The 19,043-nt window shown below is 30.1% G+C and overlaps 1 protein-coding gene across 1 annotated transcript; it reads right to left on the bottom strand.

Moving 5' to 3' along the window:
* Nucleotides 1-1,337: 1,337 nt before the first annotated feature.
* On the bottom strand, nt 1,338-18,806 carry LOC142320961 (uncharacterized). The gene is made up of 6 exons (XM_075358950.1): nt 18,735-18,806; nt 14,877-15,191; nt 12,250-12,412; nt 8,078-8,151; nt 5,766-5,898; nt 1,338-1,612 (listed from the first exon to the last, which is right to left on the bottom strand). The coding sequence occupies exons 2-6, from the start codon at nt 15,186-15,188 to the stop codon at nt 1,497-1,499; spliced, it is 798 nt and encodes a 265-aa protein (XP_075215065.1). The 5' UTR covers nt 15,189-15,191; nt 18,735-18,806; the 3' UTR covers nt 1,338-1,496.
* Nucleotides 18,807-19,043: the final 237 nt, after the last annotated feature.

Genomic DNA, 19,043 nt, shown 5'->3' with positions numbered 1-19,043 from the left:
CTTGACATTTCTCCCGCCATCACCCCATTCGGTCGCCCTAAAGCATAAGACCGAATGTCTGTGTCACAAAGGCTACTGAGCCGCGAAACAGTTTAGCGACCAGTGTCCTAAATAGCTCCTAGAGCTTACCTAACAGCGTGAGCGGACTAAGCGCGGTGCCATACACCACCGGCTTACGTGTCCCAACGTCTCACTTGTCATATATTTACTAAAATGGTAGGCGCACCCTGCCAACTTCTAAAAATATATATGACATCCATAAATTAAAATTTACTTCGTCTAGACAGCAATTCGCTGCCACGCCTAGGTCGCTGAATGCCAGCAAGTACCTGTCCACCATATTAACGCTTGGGCCCTTAATTGGCTGGTGGTCTGTCTACGTTAGCTTCCGACAGCAGTGCGGTAGGAGTCTTTTTCTTAAGTAAACTATTGATATCGGTTGAACAAGCAACTGCATCAAGGACTCCCACACGGTCCGACAATGCGGCTCTCGCCACATTGACTCGCCGCTTGTGAGCGGCCAATTTTCCCCTAGACCTCTAAGTTCCCGGTCTCTGGTCCGCCTCCAAGAGCAGGGCATTCAAACATCAGGTGTTCATTTGACTGGACCTGTCGCAAACACACAGCTGCCAGGCGGAACCAAAACAGATATTGGTTCAAATTAACATGGTTGGTGAGCACCTGGGCACCCGTTTCCCTTAAAAACGAACACGAGACATACCATTCCCCCAGATTCCGTATAAACTTGTATAGGGATCTTCCCTTAGTCGTGGTGTCCCATTCAGGTTGCCAAGCTTCCATCGCGAGGCTCTGTAGCCTCTTCCGCAGGCGGGAGATGGGCAACTGGACGAAATTTAAACCCGGTGCATTGTGATCACCTCATATTTGTAATATAAAATTTATTAACAAAGGTTGGACATAGATTTGCAAAAAGAGGGTTTTTATATATAGACATGCTAGACAGAAGATTTTAGCTCTCGCATAACTGACAGGCAACAATCAGGCCTTTCACAGAGAGTTTATTTGGGTCGTGAAGGTATGACCGTTTATATTAACAACTACATGAAATGTAACTAAAGTTCATAAGAGCGATTTAAAGTGGTAGGAACCGTAGCACTAACAATCGTTCCAGTTATATAGATGAGATAAATCAAAACTCCTGACAATAAATGAATTAAAGTGAAGGAACAGAAATGTAGAATATATTATTCATAAAAATTGTTTTATTGAATAAAAATTACAATTATGAAAAAATACAACAGCAAAACATATTTAAAAAAACATTTATATTAACATTAAAAATTACTACAATACCTTTTTTAAAATTCCTACAGGGATGCAAAATACTAAAATATGTGTAAAATATTGAAAGAAGAAATCCAAATCAGTAATATAGTCAAGTTAATAACTTTTTGTCACGTTTGAAATAAGACTTCACCACACACTTGTACAAATCAAATATTTATGTACATGTTCGATTAATTAATACCATCGCTTTATCTGAACAGTGGAGATCGAGGAGAGTCAGAACTGCGGGTAGAATTTAATGCATTATAAAAATTCAGTCTTATAAGAAATCCTTCCAAAGTAAGCAGTGCAAGAATGAAATACACTGAAAAAGATAAAAATTAATCAAGTATTATTCTACTACCCTTAAGTTGAAAGTTTAACAATAATGATATACGGCTAGTGTATATGATAAAAAAACTCACTTATCACTTCAGAAGTCCCGTGATATCGATAGCCAGCAGAATCGTTGATTCAGCTAAGGGGAAGGAAGATATATCCTAATAGTTTAAATCAGAATTTTTTCGGGCATAAAGTAGTTAAACTTCAGCTACTCGTTCCAAAAATTAAAGACGACTAATCGCGCGTTGTACTTTATACAACAGTGACAATTTTTAATAAATATTGCATGCATTTATAAATCAGTGACACGTACGTAAAATAGATTAATATAAACTGGTAAACTTTTATTCCCTAATAAAAACCTTTAGGTTCCATCTGGCCAAATGATAATTGTATAATAAACATTATACTGTATCTAATAATCCAGGCGGTATCTTTTTTAAAATTGTCATATTTGAATCTTTTCTATATGATCGCTTATTTTTACTTTAATGTCTCCGGAATATCATGAGAAATGATTATTTTTTTATGCGCCAGTTGAAAAAGATGTGCTAAAGTTTTTATTAAACAATAAAAAAAAAATCGCAAAAATATCCATTTTTCTCCTGTTTCCCTAGATAACTCGATAACTGTTCATTTTACAGAAAAGATCGAGAGTGAAAAAAGTTTTGTTACAAAATTTTACACTCAATATCATCGGTTGCAAATGGAAAAATACGTTATTATCGATGCAAAAATAGCAATAACTGTTAAAAAATGAAAAAAAAAAAACAAAACGAGATTTTTTGGGAATCTTTTTCGAGTACTTATATTACATACAGGATCTTTTCCTCAAAGAACGTTTTTATATGATAAAACAAAACATCAAATTTCAACAAAATCGGTCTGAGAGTTTTTGCACAATAATTTTGCAATCAAGATTTAAAAAAAGAAAAATGCGTTTTTTCCAAATTGTGTAGAGCCTGAAATAAAGAGGCTGGATACTTGAAAATTAAAATCGGTTAATTAGGAGGAGGAGGGAACTTTCAAACATACTTACAATTTTAACAAACAAAATTTTTTTTTTAAATCTATGTCTTGTAAGCCAAAACGTTCAAATATCATCATACTGGCAAACGCGAAACTTTGATCGGTTATATCTCCGGAGATAATTAACGAATCAATTTTTTTTGCTTTTAAACAAACTGAATATCTTTACGAATTTTTATCTAAATTAATTTTAAAAAAGCACAGTTTAAAAGTACCCAAAAAGCGGTTCTTATAAAAAAAATAAGTTTCGATTCGTTAATTATCTTCGGAGATATAACCGATCAAAGTTGACCGCCATTTTGCAACTTTTGGAATAAATTATTATCGATAAATTAATAGATCGATAGTTAGCAATAATTCGCGTTTGCCAGTATGATATTTGAACTTTTTGGCTTACAAGGCATAAATTTAAAAAAAAAAAAAATTTGTTTGTTAAAATTGCAAATATGTTTGAAAAATTCCCTAGGTCCTCCTAATTAATGGATTTAAATTTTTCAAAATGAATTTGAGAGTTTGAGTGCTCTTTTATATGAGATTAAATATTTTAAGTATCTAGCCTCTTTATTTCAGGTTCTACACAATTTGGAAAAATCGCATTTTTAAAAAAAATCTGGATTGCAAAATTATTATGCAAAAACTGTCAGACCGATTTTGTTGAAATTTGGCGTATTACTTTATCATATCAAAAAGTTCTTTGAGGCAAAATTTGAAGGTCCTCTGTACTGTATAAGTACTCCAAAAAAATTCCCAAAAATCGTTTTTTCATTTTTTGACAGTTATTGCTACTTTTGCATCAATAATAACGTATTTTTCGATTTGAAACCGATGATGCTGTGAATAAAATGTAATAATAAAGCTTTTTTTCTCTCAATTTTTTCTCTAAAAAAGCAGTTATCTGGGAAAATAGGAGAAAAATGGATGTTATTGCGATTTTTTTTACGATTTCTTTAATAAAAATTTAAGCACAACTTTTTCAACTGACTCATAACGAAATAATCATTTCTGATGATATTTCGGAGGCATTAAAGTAAAAATTAGCAATCATGTAGAAAAAGTCGAACCCAAAACAGATACCGTCCGGACTGTATGTATAATTGCTAAAATAATCAAACTTATGACTTACTCCAACATTTCAACGTGACATTGGTACTCGCGCATTGTGTTTTATACAACATTCTGACATGTCTCCACTTAAATTCCAGTATCTTGGAAAGTTCCCCGCCGGGTTAGTCTAATAGTTAAACAAATCATCCCAAAATCAGGTGATTTTTGAAGTCGAGAGTTCTAAGGTTCGATTCCTTGTAAAGACAATTGCTTTTATATGGATTTGAATGCTAGATTGTGGATACCGGTGTTCTTTGATACTTGGGTTTCAACTAACCACAAGTCTCGGGAATGGTCAAGTTGAGTCTGTATCAGACTACTTACCGGTACATTTACATTTAAATTGCACTACACCTGCAGCTAAGTTGAGCCTGGCAAGCCGGTAGCAGTAATTTTATTTGCTTATACATACACACTTAGACCCAGACCTGGTAGTAGCTGGAAAACTGATTGGAGAAAATATATTTCGGAAAGTATGGACTTTTCGTGAAATCTGGTATAAACATATTACGCACATAGAACGATTTAAAAACAATTAAAAAATAATAATTTTTGTGCTTAAAACAAGCAAAAAATATCAAACCTATTGTATAAAATACATCAGAGTGCGAGTTCCCGAAGGTTAAACTCAGTAGTATACTAATATTTAAGATCATCACAAAAGTGATGCATTTGGTCTTCGTAAACACCTAATTCGATGGAATGGAGGCCATAGTTTAATAATAAAACAATGAATTTTAAATTACCGTTTACGTAGAGCTCGCAGATATATCGAGCTCGTATACCTTGTGGTATTAGGTATACTCAGTAATAAATGGAGAATTTTTCAGCGGTCTATATAAATTTGGAAACTATTTTCGCTGTAGATATTGCTAAAGCTTGTGTGGTCTTACATAATTTTGCCCAGGAAAGAAATGGTTATGAGGTAGAGGATACACTTACTATAACTGGACTTAAAGATAATAATAACAAAATACACCGCGCAAGTTAACTGCGACTAATGCGAGAAACATCTTATCGGATTACTTCGAAACAGATATTGGTTCAACAAAATGGTGGTAATTGTCGAAAATATGTATTCTTTTTACAATATATAAACATTTATAACCGTGTCTATACCAGTTCCTTTGTGCAAAATAAATATTATTTATAGTATCATTCATTTTTATATATTTTTAAACAAAGAAAAAAAAAGCAACTTTAACAGAAGTTTTTTTATCATTTTCCAATTCCTCAAATTGACTGCTGCGCAGTAAAAAGACTTCTTTCTAAGCTTTCTTGAATTCAATCCTATTTTTATACAATGATAATGTCTTGTATAATATAACTTTCCTTTCTTGAACTAGAATTATTAAATAATCCCTTCCTAGATCATAACTTTTTTTTTGTACAGTAGCCGTTATTTTTTTGTAATTTAGTTACTATTGAAAATAAACACTTTTAATAAGCTGTATAAAGTACAGTCCAATTCAATATATCAGAAAAAAGCACAATATTTTACAACGCACATAGTGCAAATATACACGCTGAAAGTAGCAAGACAAACGACGAATATCATCCTTGGCGCCGTTTAGACGGTCATGGTACAATCTACGATCCTCGAGAGGGACGGCAACTACACGTCTGCCGTCTCCCGACTAAACAGTGCCGTGAGTGTACGAAGGGCTCCACCTGTTCTTTCATCTTTTTACTGTGATAACGGCGCCGTGTTTACTGTTGCCATCAGAGTGTGAAACAAGTTTTAATCTTTTACGAACAAATTATATTTAAAAGAATTATAATTACATTTATAATAGAATTCTATAGGATATCTATAAAAGTATGTATGTTTAAATACATAACATTAATAATATTTTTTTGAAATTTATAAGATTTATAATAAAACAATTTAAATTTGAACTTCTTCATTTGTTCAGAAATCTATTAAGATACGCTACCAAATAGATCTTGACGAATACTTTTTTATTCATATAGATTTATTAATATTAATCAATAATGCTTACCGATACAAAATATGTAATTCTCAGTAGCTGCAGAAGAAAAAGAATAATACGGTATAAATTGAGTGATTAGGGTCAACAGAAAGTAGCAGCAAGTTGTATACATGCACAATCGTACTTTAAACTTCGGCCAATTCTAAAAAAATAATAATTTTTAAATTTTGAAACAATAAGCTTATTTTAATACATAAATAAAAAATAAAAAACACATTTCTAACCTACAAACAGTTTTAATCAAACAAAGATAATTATTTCGTAAGTTAATTTTAATTACGGTTACTGGTATTACATTCCATCAAGATGTTTATTTTTTTCAGAAAAAAAGTTTTCTGAAAAATAATAAAGACATTCAATATTCTAAAATGTTTCTACTCTATGAACTTATGAAAGTATTTTTTTTTTTTCATACTGAAGGGCTATTATAGCTAAGAAGAAACCATAAACAGCCGTTTTTCTTTGCAGACAAAACCATCTATTTTGACATGAATGTTTACTTACCGGCATATTGATGTTAGGTTGCTTACCAGTGGAAAAAAGCGGCCTACCACACTTGAGCTTTAAAACTATAATTTTGCACCTTCACGAAAAATTTCCTAATCGGTGGTCTTATAGAGGAGGACCTATTTCCTGACCACCAACGGCATAGATCTTACATCACTGGATTTTTTATGTTTATATAATGAATCGTTTATTTTGTGTAAGTCTGTGATCTACATTGAAAGGATAATGGAAGCTGGTCGCTATAACCACAAAGGAAATGTTCTGTTTAAAAAAATTTATGTAAAAACGAAATATTGTATTGGTGTTGTTAGTGCTACATATAACAAAATATGCGTTTTCTGGGTGATGTTCTAAAAAAAAAAATAACCATCCAGTTTCACTGAATAACAAATACTTTAGATTCTCCTACAGAAACTCTGTGTATAAAGTCTTGAAAAACAACTGACAATAGATAACGGAAAACTCGAGTTACGTTCAAGAAGAAATTTAATCAAGCAAAAAAATAAGTGAAGTTAATCAAACATAATTTTTTACATCACTAGAAAAACGAAACATAACAGTTAAGCAGTATAAATTCACAGGTAAACCCGCTTAGAGAGGGGAAAAGAGATACCGTATCATAAGTTACAGAAAAGGATACACAATCCAAAAAATATATACAACGATAAAAATTATCTGAGATTATTTTAATCTGCGATTAGAGAAGGTAAAACTTAATGAGGAATTAAGATATTAACATCGTACTTCATCAAATTAACAATTAAAGATTAATAAATAAAACGGTGTGATAATTGAAACACCATAAAAAATACTGCGCTGTTTTGGTGAAGCTGGGTTGAAAAGACTGCACAGTAGGTATCTAACGTACAGGATTAGGTAACTAAAAGGAGATAACAAGCGATTAAGAGTCAAGAGTTGCTTTATTAAGAGTAGTGATGTTTATTTTATATCAGGGTTCACTGGTGAACAGAATCAAGATATCATTCTTATGACTGAATTTCCAGGTATTTAGTTGGCATACTGAAATGCAGCAATACATTTAGTTCGGAGAAGAAGAACCGGGAAACCATTTCACCACTAAAGTTTCCCTAGTAAACCGGTAATCAAAACTTGTTATTTTTAAGAGAAGTTATAATATTTTCAAAAGCGATTGTTTTATGCTAGCATATATATGATGTAAATGAAGGTCAAAGAAAGACAAGTCGCAAATATAGAAAAACGTCAAGTATGACTGACGTTTATCATTGTTTTCAACATAGAAGGAGCAGCAAAGGGATCAAAGGAAAATTTGAGAGCGGACTCACAAGGCTTAAAAGCAGAAAAAACTGTTAAGATTCGCTCATAGAATGTTTTTTCCCTAAAACTAAAAATCAATTAGAAGAAACGGAATATTAACTAATTCCTAGGAGAGAAATTAATCTAAAAACAAGCAAGGGTAATAACAAGTTATGAAATATAACACAACGGTTAGAAAAATATTGATTATATCATACTTAATCAAGTCTATAAGTGAAGGATCGTAAATTACTGAAGCACAGTTAACCAAAAGTTACAAAAAATCTCTTACTTAGGGAGTAGCATTGCAAAAGATGGACAAAGGGAGACAAAAAACAGGTTAGCGCAAGCAAAGAAGTTTCATGTCGGAAAAATTTTACCTATAAGTGTATATTAATAATAGAATTTCGTACGGTTTTTTAATTTAATATCTACATGGAGTACAGTCCTTTAATCAGCGAAAAATAATTAACAGAAAACTAAAAAGGCAATGATCTCCTGAATAAAACCAATGAACATAGTAAATGTAATTTACTTACTACTTGTCCTTTTAAAATTAGTTTAATCTGCACTGACATCAGCCCAAAGACGCAGAACATCCCAGCAGTAATCACTGTTAAATGAAAGTTAAGAGCTTTAGATAACGCAATACATTTTTTAAAAAGTTATAAAATCATATACTAAATAAAAATATAATTGGCACTAAAAATAAAACACGTTCATTTTTTAAAGGAAATTTGATTTATTATTACAAAAGATACAGTTGTGTGTACTCGTACGCCGGATACATCTTAAAAACAACTTTTTTGTTATTATATGTCTTTAATATTATTATATATTTATTTTTTATCCATAATCAAAAACATTAAAAAGCATATTCTTTTTGTGATCATTCATGTTTTTATTGTTTTTTCCTTGCATCTCCAGAAAATTCTTATTTTCTGAATTTGAAATCCGTTATTTGTTTGTTCAATTTTCATTTACATAATTTATAATAAATATTTTACCGGAATCAAGTCATATGCGCTCAAATTATTGTTCTATCACGGTACATAGTATTGAAAAGTAAGGCAGGGTGTCGATCAGTATCTTCTCAATAATGATTACCAAATTAAAGGAAATACATTTCTTTTATTTTTGCAGGTGCTTAGAGTAAACTTGATATACTTTGTAAACCTGTTGTCTATCCGCATTTTTATTTTTCAACAAGATCTGATGTATCTCCCATAGAAATAGTAATTATTGTGTGCATGTATTTGTAAGTATTATCATTTAAAATTATATGAAGGGTTTTAATATATCATTCCCTTACAAGAAATAAATATAAATAAAAAAAAGAAAAAATATTACATACGGCCAGAGAAATATGGTCTTAAATGTTTATAACATTATAAAGAAAGAAAATCCCGACTGTCATATACACGTTATTGTAAATAAAGTAATAACTTCAGTAGCAGTTTCCATTCTAAGTGTGTACTCCTTGATTAAGAATTGAAAGAAATAGTGTTAAATCTCAACAAAAAAAAAAAAATCTGAAAAGACTATATTTAATAGCATGGTTAGATTTATAACAATGACAGTAAGAAGAAAAGTCGATGAATTCTTTTAACACTTGAGGAAATATTACAAGCTGAAAATACTGCATTAATTTGCCTGCCTTAAAGCGGCCAAATTTGTTTAAAGTATTAAAGAAGGTTCATTTCACCTTTTTAAAAGAAACCGTAAAAGTTTGTCATTACAGAAAATATTATTACCTGGACAAAAACTATTTAAAATAAAAAATTAATCTGTTTGGCGAGAGTGGTGTAACAGTTTATTATTTAGATGAAACGTAGTTCAATGCTGATCAAACAAATCTACGTTTTGGGTTGATAAAATCTTGACTTCTAATAATGATAATAATCTTGTAAATATCTTTCTACAGCATTGAAAGGTCCATGTGGGAAAGAAGTGAGGTCCTTTGGAAGTATAAAAGGTTTCTTGTGACAGCGAAAATAGTTTCTTTTAGGCATTTGAATCCAATTTGGATAACGTTTACCAGACAAAAATGAATGGCAATAATTTTTGAAATACGGTTTACTTCAATTTTAGAAAAATTAAAATGATAATAATAATGTAAAGATATGGATAATGTTATATATAATTCTATACAGTGTAGAGGTTTTGCGTATTAATAATTGGATACGGCCAACAATTATAAAATGGTTTACGAATAAAGGAATTTCTACTGATGAACAGTTTGAAAGTGGAATTACTGAATAGTTTTCTTTATACCAGTATAACTACAGGTGATTTTATAGTCCTGTTACCCAATTGTTAATGTCTGGTAATTCTTTTCTAAGAAAGGGAAATTTTGTTTTGTGACACGAAGTTGGTAGCGCTACTCAACCGTTGTAGATACGGCAATGTGAGTTGATTCTCTTTGAGCTGTGTAAACTTTTGTGCCGTTTCCGGTCGAGTTACGAACAGAATGTCTTTTACCATAAAACAACGAATTTTCATTCTTGAACAATATTTTGCTTCGAAATCGTACGCGAGTGTAAAAGAATCATTTCAAATTAAATTTGTTGGTGTTCCTCCGCCAAAAAAATGTCAATTTCTAGGCTAGCAAACCGATTTCAAGAGACAGGTAGTGTTTGCGACAGTTAACGTAGTGGACGACCGACTCGCTTGACAGATGACGTTTTAGAGAATGTGAAAACAAGATTGCTCAATTCTCCACGGAAAAGTTTACGAAAACTTTCCACGCAAGTCGGTTTGTCATATTCGAGTGTTCAGAAAGCCGCTAAAAAATTGAAATTGTATCCGTATCGCGTACGATTAGTCCAAGAGCTTCGCCTCCAGATTTAAACAAACGATTGCAATATTGCCGTTGGTTTAGTCTCTCGTAAACGATAACGGAATCGAATTTTTAAACACAGTTTTCTTTAGCGATGAAGCTTTGATCCATCTCGATGTTTATGTGAACAGTCAAAACTGTAGAATTTGGGCGGTTGAAAATACTAACGTTTTACAAGACAAATCTTTGCATCCTGAAAAAATTTGTGTGTGGTGTGCGATATCTCGTCATCGTATAGTCGAACCCATATTCTTCGAACAGACAGTAAATGGTGAAGTATACAGAAATATTGTGCGCCAATTTGTGTCCCTCTTGGAACCTCAAGAACGGTATTGCTGGTTTCAGCAAGACGGCGCTACATGCCACACGTCTCGAGAAACCGTGGATTTTCTGTAAGAGTTCTTTGATGATCGAATAATAAGCAAGGGCTTATGTTCTCCAAGGTCCCCAGACCTCACATCTCCTGACTACTTTTTGTGGGGTTATATTACGTCCGAGGCCTTCAAAAACAATCCTCACACTATTGATGAACTAAAAAGTCAATATTACAGACTTAATCACGAATATTTCCAATGCAACTCTTAAAAAGGTTTCTGCTAATATGCTGAAAAGAGTCCGTGCGTATATAACCGCAAGGGGTGGGCATTTTGAGCATATTCTTTAACAATTATGTAAGTAATAGCTTTTTATTAAATTTCTTTTGTAAGTAACAAATACATTTTTTATTCCACCTAAATTTCCCTTTCTTAAATTACATTTAAAATTGGGTAACAGGACTAAAAAATCACTCTGTATAACAAATACGTTATCGATTAAATCTCAAAAAAACGTAGAAGCTATATTTTCGATGAATCCTTTCTTATCAATGGGGTTAAACCTGACTGAAATAGTATTTACAGATCTTCAAAGATTTCAACGTAAGGGATTTGCGGAATTACTTCTAAAAAATTGAAGAACTTCTTCAGTATAATATATCAACGAAGTAAAGATACGTACGTGTGAAAATTAGACGATATAATCGACAACATTCAGCTGATCGTTATAAACTAAAACGAAGGTTCATCTTCTGAATTTGACCTAGCTAAACACTTGGATTAGAATAAGTTAAGCTGTTTGAAGAGTAACTCATTTACAATCCACGGTTCATAATAAAAAAAAAAAAAAATTATATATATATTATGTCAGTTTCGTTTCTATCGATATGTAAAAAAAACTTTTACAATAAATAATAATTCAATAATAACAATAAAAAAAAATCAGAAGTTACTAATGAAATAAAATTTTATGTACTTTTCATTTAAAAAAAATTGTATATGTAATTTAATAGGTGTACAAAGAAGTTATGTGGTGTCCACATCAGTCTTTTTCGAGCAATGTACATTTGCCGCTAGAAGAACGCAATTTCATCACACTCAGTTTCTCATTATGCTAAACAGTAATGAATAAGATTTTTTAACTACCTTTAGGTAAACACATTTTAAAAAAAACTTTTTTTTGTTTAAATATTGTGCGGGACATTTTCCGTTCAAGAAATAAACATCAAACAAAATAAAATAATCACATTTCATCATAATGATTGAAAAACAAAATTCTGCATTATTTCATTAAAATACTATTTAATATCGTGAAAATTGATTTAAATTAGAAATTGTGGAATTTTTGGGACTTGTCCCAAAAAGCAAACCAAACCTTTTTATTCATCTCCTGAAAAATTTGGAGCAAAAGGGTTGACTCTATATAATTTTAAGATATCTCAATATTGATCTAACAGAGGACTGCAGTATGTTTAAATTAATTAAAAGGAAAGAAAAAAAGTTTTTATAAAGAAAACTTTTTTATAAAGAAAATAAACTAATTTTTATTTATACTTACTAAAAGTTGTAGTAAGGAGACGATAGATATGGAGGCGCAATGTTTGATAATCTACACTGGGAAGCTTGCGATTGGCTTCCGAATTACTAATGGGTTCATCATTTTTTACATCCACTCCACCAGTGATAAGGTATCTAATTACTGTTCCGATGTACATTGCTACCTAAATTAAAGATCAAGATCATTAGTTCTAATGAACAAAATGTAAAAATAACGTCCGTTTACACATCACTTGCAATAACTTTCTACCATATCTGGATGCATTTAATTATCAATTTTATTGTTTTAAAAACTCAATTTTTTAATCTTTTTGAATTTCTAAAATCTTAGTTGTAGTGAAAAATATATAAAGATGTTGAATGACCTCGCTTAATAATCTATTTATTTATTTTCAAACTGACAATAAAAATATCTATTGTATTGAAAATATTGTTTGTTTTAGAAAAGACTTTAAAAATCAATTGTTATAATTATTAAAAGAACTATAGACGGGGTGAAAATGGAGCTCTTCGTACCATTTTATTGTATATTTTTTGGTTATAAAAATAAACAACTGACAAGATATTGCTGAAATTGCCCTCTATTTGTATGGTACCTTAATTGCTCCCTAAGCGATAAAGTTAAAAATTAGTTTTATGGATACTTTTTTTATATATTGTTGTTTAAAACGCTTGAATTGATAATATTTTTTGGCTATCTGATAAAAAATTGTTTTATAATTAAACAATTATAAAACTTTACCAGATTTATATCTTTTTGTTTAGAATTAACTATTTTAGTAAGAGAAAGGAAAAAAGTTGGTAAGTTGAAACAGTAAAAAGTGTAAAAAAATAATAAACCTCATTTTGTGAATTGATGTGGTTTTTAAGATATTATCTTTCAATAAAAATGTTGCATGTTATTTTGCATAGTGTTACTTTTTAATAATATCTAAAAGTACGAACGAATAAATTTTTCTCTAATAAATTTTTCAAGAATATATCTCGTCCTATCTTTTTCCTCTCGTATCAATTTATTCAAAACATTTATAAACTTCTGACACATAAATTCTAACACCAAATTTCATGATTTCAAGTTAAACCGTTTCTGAGATATTAAACGAGGTATTCATCAACATACATACAAAATTATGATTTTATTACTTTGAATTAGAGAACCATTAAAGAAAATATTTGGAAAAAAAAACACAAAACTAAATAACTATTTTGTTGTTAAGGATCAACTGTTAATGAAACTTCCTTTCCACAATGAAATATAATCCAATACGAGCATATGCGATCTTTGTGTTTGGTTGATAGGAGCTATAGATATTATGCAGTGTAACAAGCTAAGCATATCAGCAAGCATAATATTGTACGTAACAATTTGCTTAGGTTGAGTAATTAAACAACATTTTTTTCTTACAGGCACAAAACTTATAAAGTGCAACAAAATTTTGAACCAGCGTCCAGAAAACGGTGAGAATAATTAATAATTTCTTTCTAAAAAAATCTTATTTCTACAGATTTTTATAATACTCGTACATTTCACAGTTTTAGAATTTGTGAAAAAAATAAAACCATTAAATTTTAAAAACTTTATTTCACAATTTTTGTGTAATTTACAGTTTATTCTTTACTGTTGTTAATCATTGAATCTGAATTTTATTTTATTATTGTAAAAAACGTTAAATTTCAGCCTGTGAAGAAATTACTTCTCAGCCTGTGTAATCATAACCCACCGGGTTGGTCTAGCGATTAAACCCGTCATCGCAAATCAGCTGATTTCGAAGTCGAGAGTTCTAGGGTTTAAATTGTAGTAAAGGCAGTTATTTTTATACCGATTTGAATACTAGATCGTGGATACCGGTGTTCTTTGGTGGTTGGGTTTGAATTAACCACATATCTCAGGAATGGTTGACCTGTATAAGACTACAGTTCATTTACATTCATACGTATCATCCTCACTCATCCTCTGAAGTAATAGGTTGCGGTGGTTCCGGATGCTAAACAGAAAAAGAGAGAGCATGTGAAATCATAGCACAATGTCATTCCTTAATACGGATAAGCGCATTATAATTTTTAGAAAAGTTTAAAAACAATGATTTTATGATAGGATATTCTCAAACGAAATTCTAAAATTTTTAGAAAGAAATTAGAGATCTTTAAGGCAAACAATAAGACTGTTTAAAACATAGATATCTTAGTAGCGTACCTACACATTTCCGATGTGATCGATAACCAATTATGTGAGTTTTAAATTTCAGTTAAATAGTTTGATAAATATAAGAAAATGTAAAAAAAAAAAAAATTTGCCGGACGATAAGCTAATTTTTGGTTTACGGAAATGGTCAATTGCATATGTGCCAATCCATTTGAAGTCACCCAAGGGTGGTTGCTTGACCAATTCAGAAGAAATTGAAACTTACTCACTTGCTGTTTCCTAAATGTCTCAAGACCTTAAAACTATTTTTTTTTAAATTTATTATTTAAGCAGTTTACCTGTGACGGCCATTTTTTGTCACTTCAAATGGATTGACCCAAATGTAAATTCATCTGCTAGAAAATTTTTAAAGAAAATAGTTAATTGGAAGAAAATTTGAAAAAATTATCTAAACAATGAGATAATGAAAAGAAAAATTTACTCACCAAAGTAATTAATCCTGTTATGAGGATGAAAGATTCTCTTTCAATATAAGCAGGAATCGGCCCATGACTGAGAACGTGCATAGTGGTGGTGTAATTGTTTGTACGACGAGGTCCCTTAATAATTTTATTTTTATTTTCTCGTTTATCTTTAATCTGTTTAATCTGGTAAATCATTGAATTATCTTGACTATCACTTCTAGTATCTGAAAAATGTCTTGCTTTCTTTCCACCAACATTGCTACTTGTATCGGAGGAGGGAGCTTCCTTGTTCTGAGAACTGCTACTACTATTGTCATCCTGACGATTCAGCATTATCTATAAAAGTATATTAACATTACAGATCATAATACTGTGTGATCAACATTTGGCTTTAATCGTTTGTAAAATGTAAAGTTTTAAATTAACATAATTACTTCACTCATCAACACAACCACCCAAAACAACCCACCCACCCAAACACACACACACACCATAATATGTACTGAGAATTTGTGGTCATTAAGAACAAGAAGGTATATATTCTCCTTCAATTTTTGTAAATTTTAAAATATAATTATACAGAAGTTTTATGAGCTTACATTGTTATTTAAAAATTTTTAAGGTTTGGTGGCACTGCTTGAAGTTTACTTGGAGGAAGAAACAAGCGAATCCCTTGAAGGAAAAGTTAGTTTATTTACTTGACTTTTGAAACAGAGAATTTAAAATTCATTATCATCATCAAATCAATATCATTGCATTTGTTTTAAGCTAAATCAAAAATAATTAAATGTACTTTAAAAAATTTGAAACCATGAATTATTATTTAAAAAAATTGTAAATAGCACAGTAATAAAATAAAGTCCATTTTTAAAAATCTTACTGTCTACAGTAATTCATTATTTACATATTGAAAAAAAATGTTCTTTGTTAAAACGTACAGCGAAAAGTCTATGAAAATGAACTTAACATTTTGTTAAATGCGCATTAAACAAAACCACAGGTATCTGTGAAGTTAGAAAATAAAATATTACCTTGCACAAGAAAATAAAATAAAGAAAAATCACATAGAACGATAAAGAATAGATAAATATTAATGAAAAATCGCTGTTGTTAATCGAAAATTGTACCATCGTAATTTTAATAAATAAATCTGAAAACATAATAACTAAGAGAACTGCAAATGTTCTCGAATGGAAGCCAATGTTCTAAATATAAATTATACAATAAATTCCAGTTTATTTAAGACAGAATCAAATTATAACTTAGATATCATACAATGTACGATCCATTACAAAGAGCATCCAACAACCGTTAGTGTGATGTATTTAGGAAGTCTATATTTCCTATATCATACGAACTAACTTTCGTGTTTATGAAAGTATATAACATCAGTATATGATGTTAGTTAAAGAAATAATGTTTTGCTTTCACCTTTTCCACCATGCGCGGTAAACCTATTTTAAGTTAATCACCAACTTCGGCGCAGAAAAATAAATCCTACTGTAACCCTCTACCTACCACACATCGCTAACCATAACCTAACACCTTCTTGGCTCTTACGTGAGGTATTTTATTTAACCCCCTCTTTACCCGATTTATGAGTTGTTAAAAGTTTTCATTAGAGATTTCTCTATTTAAAATGAGCTGCACGTTACACACCACCTAACTTATTCGAAAAGATCTGGATATAGACATAATAGTCACACGTACTATTTCGAAATTTTTTTTACTGCATGTACTGAAGAAGTTTAGATATCCGCAACTTTAAATTTTTAAACTTTCAAAAAGAATATTAGTTAAAAAATTGTTTATCTTTATTATCTAAAATGTATCATGCATTAGCTGTATTATTTATAAGCAGTAAGTTATTCAACGAAAGTCAGTGAAAGAAAATTCATAATCTACAGATAATATTTTAATGAACGGAATAACGCAAAACTCTTAGCTTTATCATAATAATTAACATTAAAATCTTAAATAATACTATAATCTTACTTTCATAAACTAACAGTCGTTTATTTCACTGAATACAAACTGGCAAACGATAAACATTAATTATTATTGTTATGGAATGTCTGTTATTGGTATGTTATAGCTGTTGGCTTAAAATACAGTATTAGTAATGTTGAATAAAGCACATAATTGATTAATATTCATACAGAGGTATAGAAATAACTTTTCTAATATTTCTGCTTTTTAGCGAAAATAATGTTGGGCGAAGACTCCAGTAAATAAGTACAATAAAAATCTTTGGAATAAAATTTGTTTTATCCTTGAAGCGAGTCTTCACTACATATAATATTTCTAAATTAAAGCTAATTTTTGAACCCAAAATGTGGAATACAGAATTTTGAAAAAATTATTAGCTTTCAATTTAAAAAAAACATAAATTTCCCTTGCAATGTAGGCTATATTTTTTCCGGATTATAGAAATGTATACAAAATTTAGTTGTAAATTTACGTGTAGTTTATAAATTAATTAAAAAAAGAAAATTTCGAGTTTTTATTCAAATTTCAGTTGAATTCTTCATTACCAATAAATGGCCAACTCAGTGTCAAAAAAGAAAACACCTTTAACCTCTTTTTTATTACGCCTGGAAATGCAACAGAGTCCTACAAAAATGTTGGGAATAAAATATAATTTGTACCCCAGCAAAATAAAGTTATTTCAAATGGATCTAATCATTTAGTTCACGAGCATTATTGGTATTATTTGATTATGGATAATATCAAAATAAAGATGAGTTTCTTTTAATTTCCTTCATTACGTTTATTAATGACAGACATCTAACCAAAAATTATTGAAAAAATAATTTTATACACAATTAGCAGTTGTCAGTCTCTCTTCCTATAAGGTAGACCCAACATTTTAAAAGTATAGGAAACGTTTAGGTGCCATACGATACTTCAGGTAATTTTTCTTTTTGTAATTACAAATAAATGCTAGATGGTTATTGAAATAAACTGTAAAGCTAGACTACATTCAAAAACCGTTTAAAAAAATATTTGTTTATATTCAAAAATTTATTTTGAAAGTAAAATAAAACGTATTAGGGAGAGGTAAAAACCCTTTCTCTAAATCTCTACATTATAATTTCAACAGCTGAAGTTTTTTTTAAGTATACTTTTACTTTACAAAGAAAATTTAAATATTACATATTAATTATCCAAGAAATGATTTTAAGAAAATACAGAAAAAAGGTTCAGAATCTAATAGGGGATTATTTATTTATTTCATTGCAACATTTGGCTTATTTCCAGTTACAGATAGGTAGCTGAAGAGCGGGCAATCCGCTCTTTTTTTTTTAGATAATTTTTTTATAAATTATAAAGAACGAAGCATTAAGCCTGACTTAACGCTTCGCTGTTTCGGATGAAAGATAGATGTTATAAAAAACCTCTATGTTTTATTAAATAAAACTCTTTTAAAAATTTACTTCCTAAATATTTCAATTTTACAGTAATCTTAAGTGGCTCCGCTGAAAAAGCAACTGAAAAGCATGACGTAATTTTCAAAACCATTATATTAAAGTAATTTGGCTTATCTTGAAAAATGAATGGTTTATATCATTTTAACCGTTCACAGTTATCGAAAAAATGGAGAAATGCTTGCATGTTTTTGATGTAACAGATCAATGAATAATTTTTATTTACAATTTATAAACCTAGATTATTATCTGGGTTGATTCTGATCGTGTTTGCCAAGAATAAGTATTTTTTTCTTCTTACAGTAAAACACAATATGCAAAGTAATTGAGTATCAGTACTAATTAATACGATAAAGACTGGTATTACAAATGACAAAAAAAGGATCAATTAATTCTAATAATAATGAACATGACGAACAACTTAAACGGCAAAGATATTCTATAAACTTACATATGAAGAGGATTTATGCTCTGTTATGTCAACAGGAAGTTGAAACAGTTCTCTGAATGCAATAACCCAACAGTCAACACGCTGATAATAAACTAACCTGATCGAAGTTAAAGCATAAGGTAGACCACGATATCACAATCGTATTAATCAGTGTTACCATAATTAAAACACAAATGATATGAATTGATGTAATAATATGTATTAGTTGTAATTCTAACTTTTGTTTCAAAAAATGTTCAGTGTTACTTAATATTATTTTTTTTTCCAATTATTTAATAAAAAATGTAGTGTTTGCTTTTCATAAAATAT

This window comes from Lycorma delicatula, chromosome 3, assembly GCF_047948215.1.
Source record: "Lycorma delicatula isolate Av1 chromosome 3, ASM4794821v1, whole genome shotgun sequence".
Classification (NCBI taxonomy): domain Eukaryota; kingdom Metazoa; phylum Arthropoda; class Insecta; order Hemiptera; family Fulgoridae; genus Lycorma; species Lycorma delicatula.
Note: the sequence above shows the minus strand (reverse complement) of the source record. Positions and strands in the feature narration are given on the sequence as shown.

What these genes read in the sequence shown, in the direction of transcription:
- LOC142320961 (XM_075358950.1), bottom strand. Translation starts at nt 15,188, where the DNA reads ATGCTGAATCGTCAGGATGACAATAGTAGTAGCAGTTCTCAGAACAAG. An exon ending in TAACAGGATTAATTACTTTG is followed by an intron (nt 12,413 to 14,876) that starts GTGAGTAAATTT and finishes TCTTTAATTTAG; the next exon opens with GTAGCAATGTACATCGGAAC. An exon ending in TCTCCTTACTACAACTTTTA is followed by an intron (nt 8,152 to 12,249) that starts GTAAGTATAAAT and finishes TTCATTTAACAG; the next exon opens with TGATTACTGCTGGGATGTTC.